We start from the raw sequence: 7,516 nt of genomic DNA, 5'->3' as shown, positions 1-7,516 counted from the left end.
GTTGAGTGAAATAAATAATGTCTTTCTTTTCTTTTTAGTCTACATTCATATGTTGAACAAATAAATAGGAATTTTATAAAATTTCAGTAGAATCGAATTGATTTTGATGTAGATTTTAGTTTCCAAAAAGTGCTTGAAAAACATTCTGAGAGTGCTTAGAAAGTCCTTGAAAAGTGCTTGAATGGAGGAGTACAAAATGGTTATGAGATCAGTCAATTCAATTGACCTCATAGCGAGAGTCTGTAAAAGCCTGTAATAAGCAAGACATGTTTTGACTCAACTTGGTTTTCATTGTAAATCCTAGGCTCTTAGTTACAATAAGGTCAGTTTGACCAGTTTTTGTTTTTCTTTACCCTTAGACATGTTTATGTAAAGCTTTTACAGTTATTTTTCTGTTAAGTCATAAGATGTAACAATTACATTAATTTTCATTACCAATATCATGATGAATATTGTAGTAAAGATACATTTGCTAAATCTTGAATCCCTCTGAAGAAAGAAACGTCATCACATAGAACTTACTCTTTAAAATATCTTATATTGGTTTTTCAGACATAAATTACAGTGTGTGATTTATAAGCTGTTCATTGAAGTATATCAAAATGTTCATACAAGTAGCTTCTTATAAAATTATCTACAGCTTATATTTAAATGACAATATAGTTTAATGTATCTATTTGGTCATTTTATTCTTGTAAATAAAATAGTTTTCTCTTTTTGGAGAGGTCTTCCTTCAAAATTATCCTTATTACCAAAAATGGATGAAAAACAGGTCAAATCATGCCAGTTTCTTTCCTGAATGGTCACTCCAAGTTTTCTAAGAATTTGATCTGACAAACAGGGCACTACAGGCTGCAATAACATACCACACACTCTGAGGGTTTCCATAGCAACATAGAGAACAGTATTCAGACGTGACTTTTCAGCATCAGATTTTGCCAGTTCCCATGGTTTTTGGTTTTGGATGAATAGATTAGCTTGGCGTGCACAGTTCATGATTACATCAACTCCGTGATGAAAATTTCCTTCCAAGAAATGATCTTTAACAGTTTCTAAAATAATAAAGTACTTGCTTTAGAAATTTCTTCATTATCTTTATATATATATATATATCAAACTGAAACCTCTGTCAATAAATCAAATATTTCATATTTACAATAATGTTACCTCTAGAGGATTTAAATGTAACATTCTTCAGAGCAACTCTAACTAATTAAAGCATCTACAGTGAAAAAAGTTTTCAATATTTACTTTTTACAATGTAACTAATTGGAATTTCTACAAACTAAGCTTTAGCACTTATTAAAAAATTGAAATGTTTATGAAGAAATTTCTTAAACTTCTGGCTAAAGTAAAGGAAGCACATACTAAAAAAATAACTACACAATATTTATTAAAAAAAAAGTAATATTTGGCCCACCTGACTAATTAGTTTGCAACACAATGCCAAAACTGAAAGGAATGAGTAATTTGAAAAATTCTGTAAAATATGAAAACCATGCACAACCTTTTAACAAAAATATTTGGAACCCAAAACTTTTTAAGAGAATGATTTGTACAATACTTACCTGGGAGACTACAGACAGATTCCACTATTTCTTTCCCCTCAGTAGCTACACATTGGTCCCAAACCTGATAATCAAAAACTGGAAACACCTGTTCTTTATTAACAGATGGGGCACTACATCGACTGAGAAGGTTGCCTAAAGTGTCTGCAAGTTCTGAATTCAAAATCCTTTTAAGCTTAACTTCATTGTAATCTGCAGAAAAATTCAAATCATCAGTCCTACTAAATGACAGAAAACTCTGAAAAACATGTTATAAAATGTTTCATTGTTTTCACTTATAATATGAAGCTTCAACACAGTATAACATATTACAGCTTTAAGCCACTCTTAGCTTGCCTTTCATGTTAACTTATTCATTGCCATGTTCATAGATACGTAACTCACCCAATAATACGTCTATTTTCCAATACACAAAAAAAAAATTAATATTTCATTACTTATCAGAACCTTGAAATGATAAATGTTGGTAAGTTTAAAGGTTGTACAATATTCCAAACTCACATATTGATTCCTGTTGGATATACAAAACTGTTCAGTTTAAGAGTTATTATTTAGTTTGTTTAGTGATTTAAGATTTAATGATTATTTAGTTTTCATAACAAGAGTGTTAAAAGTTGATTATTTTAAAAGTGATAATATTATGACAAGTTTCGTTACTTAACTTGGTACGATTCATATGTTTTGTATGCAATTGTTGTAGTAGGCTTTTGTAATATTGTTGACATCATCTTATTCAAATCTTCTAAGTTTTTCTTGTTATGTTTAATATTGTTGTTACTAGAGAGCTAGATATTTCTTGTTAGTTTTTGTCACGTGTTATAAATACGTGCAGATACCGAGAGGAAGTTAAGTTAATGAAAGACAAACTTAGTGAGAGACATAGTCAAATAGATGTAGACTGTGTTTGTGAGTTTAGCTATAAAGAGTGTATAGTGGCAACTTTTAAAGTGTAATTATTGTATTGTAATAACAGAGTGGAGAAGAATAATTCATCTTGTCAATTGGGTTCTAAAGTAACTGAACCAATCTGTGTGGACTCTTGATGAAAAGAGACAATCGTTTAAAGCTCTGGATACAAATGTGTTGATTAACTGTGTAACAAACATTTGTATATACGTTTGACTTATTTTGAATATATTATTTAAATACAAGTGGATTGTGTGTTGTCCATTTATTGTTAAAATTTATCACCAACAAGTCACAGGCACCTACTGTAAACAACTGCAGCCCTATAAAATCCTGACAATTCCATAGTTTTCAGAGCTAAAATTAAGTTTAAATAGCGTGGCCCATATATGTGCCTATGGAAGTGACAGAGTTAGATAGTTGATTTGCATTAAAAAAAAAGGTAAACAAAAAAATCTGCTTACACATTTACTTCACTAAATTTTTGTAAATAACTGAAGCAGGAAATAAAACTATCACAGAAAATACCATTTTGATATATTTTTTTTCAAAATGTTAAATTCTTGCGATCACATGTACACCTCTAAACAGCATAAACATGCAACAGAAAGAATAAAAAAAGTAAACAATTCTGCTTACTAGCATCGTTATACGGCACAGCTTCTCGTAATAGAAAATACCTCAGCCCATCATTTGTGTAATGCTTCATGCTATCTATGGGACTAACTACATTTCCTTTACTTTTTGACATCTGTGAGATACAAAACAAATATATATGTATATCAAATCTGGAACAGATTTTCATCTTATAATTAAAGAATGAAATAATTATCATAGCTTCTTTCAAAAATATTGTGTCAAAGTATAACTCTTACTGTGAAAAATTTGGCTATTTGTTACTTGCAAAGCAACACTCCGTGTGAATTGGATATGTTTAATTTTCTAACAATTTGGAGAGACAGCTTTAACATTGGGAATACTTACACAATTTACTAAAAAAAATTCAATTACCTTTTCATTCTCCACAGTCCAGTGTGAGTGGCAGAAGATATGACGAGGTGGCTCTAAACCAGCTGCTATCAAGAAGGCTGGCCAATATAGGGCATGAAACCTGAAAATTTCTTACTTATATCAGAAGTATTACAATTTATGAACTTTGAAATTGAAGCAAATAATTTTAGTTAACCTTATTTTTTACACAATAATGAAACAGCAAAATTCATCATATTTGAACAGACATATTTAATATTTAAAAAACACCTAAAATATCATACCATACAAGTTTTTTTAACAAACCATTTACAATGCCAAAAAAAAATCCACTTTGTTGTTTCCAATTGGAAAGAAGTAAATCCACTTATAAAGATCTGAACAAATAATTCTATAAATATCACATGAATTTCAGTGAAATAAGGACATAAATTTTTATTTTATATTTTACTTATGAAAAAATTTATTCAACTTAAAAAAAAGGCAAAATATTCATGAAAATAAAAATTATTTGGCAAGTTAATAATGATTTTGATGAAGTTACAGAAAAAGTTTCTGTTTCAAATTATTAAGTATACATCTCTATATACATGTATATAAGCCTCCAAATAAATCTGTCACATATTAATTCTCCATGGCAATTTAACAGTGATTGCTAAGGATATGCATGTTGTCTATGACAAATGTAAGACTATATAAAGTAGAAGCGAATGTTACTAAAAATCAGTGTAAACCAAACATAGTTAACATGGTACATATGGAATATCATGGTCCAGTTGATATATAAATATCACTGATGCAGAGTTTTGTATGGATTACATATCATAATCATTGATGGCTATTTTTCCCTGGATTTAAAATTAGAGAGCACAAAAAATGTTTCCTTAACTTGAAATCTATACCTCAATATATCTTTGCCAATGACATGACAGTCTGGAGGCCAACAATAACCAGGGATTGGGTATCCTGCTACAGTAAGGTAGTTGAGAAGAGCGTCCAACCAAACGTAAATCTAAAAATGTGAAAAATCTTGTAAAGACATTGAAATTTAAATAATTTTTTTTTCATATTCTTCATATATCAGCTACTTAAATATTCAAATAATTAATTAAGAAATAATTATATTAACTATCTATATAAGAATAAATTACTTTTTGTAATTAAATAGATGAAATAAAATGTTTTGTTCATTGAAACAGTTTGGTTATGCTCTTTGTGTGTTTGACTTTTGAAAGATTTAAATATCAAAGGTACCTGTTATTCACAAAGCATCCTTAATTAAATAATAAATTATTTTATAATAGAGATTACTAGAATAATAACTGTATCCCTATCTCACTATATGACTCACCTGTTATAAACACATTAGTGCACTCAATTTGAGATTTTCATAAAAATTAGATACTCTGTCATATTATTATTGTTCTTTTGTGACTTAAACTTAGCATAATAATAAATCTACAGGCAAGGTACACAGAATTTATGGACTATTAATGTTAAAGTGATATTAACAAAACTAAGAATAATATGAGATATATCCCATAATCTAAACAGATAAACTGGTTGCCTGAGTGTTGAGTGAGCTTGTTTTCTTCTCTGATCCGTGTAAAGCATTAGATGTTCACCAAAATAAACAAGGAAAAAATCAAATCATATATTTTATTTTTTATCAAATACAAGAATTATAATAATAAAATGTGAACTGCACAGCATACAATAACGTTAAAAAATATAATAAATTCAAGATTTTAAAACTAATTTTAAAAAAATTCAAGTTCATGTTTTAACTTTGGATACTGAAAGCAGGAATACCCACACTGTAAAGAAGAAGGTAACTGACAAACATAAAAAAAAATAAATATATAAAATTAAAATCTGCTGACAGTAAAATCATTACCTAGAATCCAAAACCAGATAATAATTTGCAGAACTGGATTCCAGGGAGAGTGAGTGGACCAGACCAGCTTTGAACTAAAGAACACTCAGAAAATAGCCATTCTCAGCAAAGAACCTCTTTGCCCATGATGTCCTTAAATTCAGGCAAAGGGGTTGGTTTTGAGAATATTAGTGATGTATTGAATCTGTGAAACCAATAATGGGGTACAGGTGGTGGCATAAACAGGTAGGAGGAATACTATGTCCTACTGCAGTGGAAGGTTCTTGGGGGAGTATCCCAGACTTATGTTATGAAAGGGCATATTCTAGAGGTAGTAGTCCCTCTTCATCCATATTGAAAATGGAGTGAGTCACACAAACAGCTAAATTAGTGGGCACTCAGGAAGAACCAAAGAAAGACCTAAGCAGGCCCCAAAGATGTACAAGAAACCAGTAAAGCATCAGTAGATAATGCACTGTTGTCATTAATACATCAAGCTCTGGACAATCGCACCATTGACACAAACAATAAAATACCAGTTCAGAGAAAGACATCATGTGAATTTAGCCAAAAAATACAAACACTGCTACAAACAAAGGATCTGAGATCAATTCCTACCCAACTTGTAGATATATGTCACCACTGATGAAGTGCCGGTGAGTACTAGAACACAATGGCATAACATGGCTGGCAGGCAGGAACTCCTAAAATTTGTGTGGAACATTCCAAACCTCTAAAGAATGGTATAGGAATGAGATATCTGAGAAGAATACATACCCTATAGATAATTGTCCCCAGCTCATCAAACTAGCACCAGTGAAAAGATCCAGATCCGGAGGAAATAGAAGAAAAAGAAAACTCATGAATGAAAATAACTGAGAGTAGTAGAGTGGGTGAATAAAGATGTGTAAATAAGCTTCGTCTGTAATCCCCAGCTGCTATCCAAAAACCTTGACAAACGAGCTTTCCCAAGATTTTCATAGGCTCTACATAGAAATGAGGAATATAAACAAATCTAGGAGCAGTCTCCAATCTCCTTCTATTTGTGACTCAACAAGCAGATGAGAGTATAAATCCTAAGGGGACAATACTGTTATCCTTTCATTGTGGAAAATGATTAAAATAGTCAAATCTAAAATCAAATAAAAATAAGAACAATCAAACTTAAATGATCAATAGAAAATCAAGGTGAGCAACCTGATGAATCCAAGACACACTAAATCAAGAGTCCTCAGATGAAGAAATATCTGAGATAACCCCCCCCCCCCAAAAAAAACCCGTTTGGAAACCATCTAGAACACAGAGTCATTGAGTGGATCATAAAAACCCGCCTTGCTTATGTCAATGCTAGGCCACACTAAAGTTATTAACAGATGTAGTGAGCATCAAAACACATTACCCAAAGGATTAAAAGGAAATGATGATCAGAAGAAAAACTGAGATGCTTGAAACCTTAATTAACTTCTGCTGGCAAGCTTCCCCTGAACTAATTGCAAAGACAAAAACAAAGCTAATCTTGGTGATTTCAAAACTTTAAGTTTGTCATATCACACGGTACTAGTCTCTCTCAACCTTGGAAATTGTCTAGCACAAAAATATTGTGGCAAAACTTGAACAGTGCTAATAGCTTGAATTTCTGGCAACAGTATATGAATTCTTAAGATATTAATAATGGTCATGTAAGGACTATATGGCAATGTAAGTAGAAGGTTTATTTAAGGTTTTGTAATTGCTATAATAGTAGGTAGAGAATGAGTTCATTCATGGGATGGCTGGTGCTCTATCAACTGGCCACCTTTACTAGTAGTTACTACTTTCAAGAATTTAAGGTTTTCAAGCACCTTAACAAAGGAGGAAATAAATCTTAATGAATAATTCCAACTAGACAGCCAAACATTCTAATTTGGAAAGATCCTCATGCATAATACATGTTGAAGAAAATTTACGAAAATTTAAAATTAGCAAGAAGAGCAACCTAGATGCCTGTTTACACAAGAAATTATGTGTTTCTATGCAAAAATAAAAACAAAAAAATCTCAAACATCTGAAATGGAGAAGAAAGGATATGTAAGACACAGAACTCTCACATTAATGCCAATCAAGAAGTGAAAGGATGATAACACCAAGTAAAGAAGCAGATGTCACTTTAAGAAAACTATTTCCTTCTCACACTGAT

The 7,516-nt window shown here is 31.0% G+C and overlaps 1 protein-coding gene across 1 annotated transcript in view; it reads right to left on the bottom strand.

The window, feature by feature from the left end:
* Window positions 1-328: 328 nt before the first annotated feature.
* LOC106465829 (methionine--tRNA ligase, mitochondrial-like) overlaps window positions 329-7,516 on the bottom strand; it is a gene marked incomplete at its 5' end in the record, with an annotated part of 39,000 nt that continues 31,812 nt past the window's right edge. Inside the window, 5 exons of the mRNA XM_022393780.1 lie at window positions 329-1,052; window positions 1,569-1,760; window positions 3,114-3,225; window positions 3,486-3,585; window positions 4,367-4,476. Coding sequence (XP_022249488.1) covers window positions 682-1,052; window positions 1,569-1,760; window positions 3,114-3,225; window positions 3,486-3,585; window positions 4,367-4,476 — 885 coding nt within the window. The remainder of the gene's footprint in view (window positions 1,053-1,568; window positions 1,761-3,113; window positions 3,226-3,485; window positions 3,586-4,366; window positions 4,477-7,516) is intronic.

The sequence above is a fragment of the Limulus polyphemus genome, unplaced genomic scaffold, assembly GCF_000517525.1.
Source record: "Limulus polyphemus unplaced genomic scaffold, Limulus_polyphemus-2.1.2 Scaffold2065, whole genome shotgun sequence".
In the NCBI taxonomy this organism is placed as follows: Eukaryota; Metazoa; Arthropoda; class Merostomata; order Xiphosura; family Limulidae; genus Limulus; species Limulus polyphemus.
Note: the sequence above shows the minus strand (reverse complement) of the source record. Positions and strands in the feature narration are given on the sequence as shown.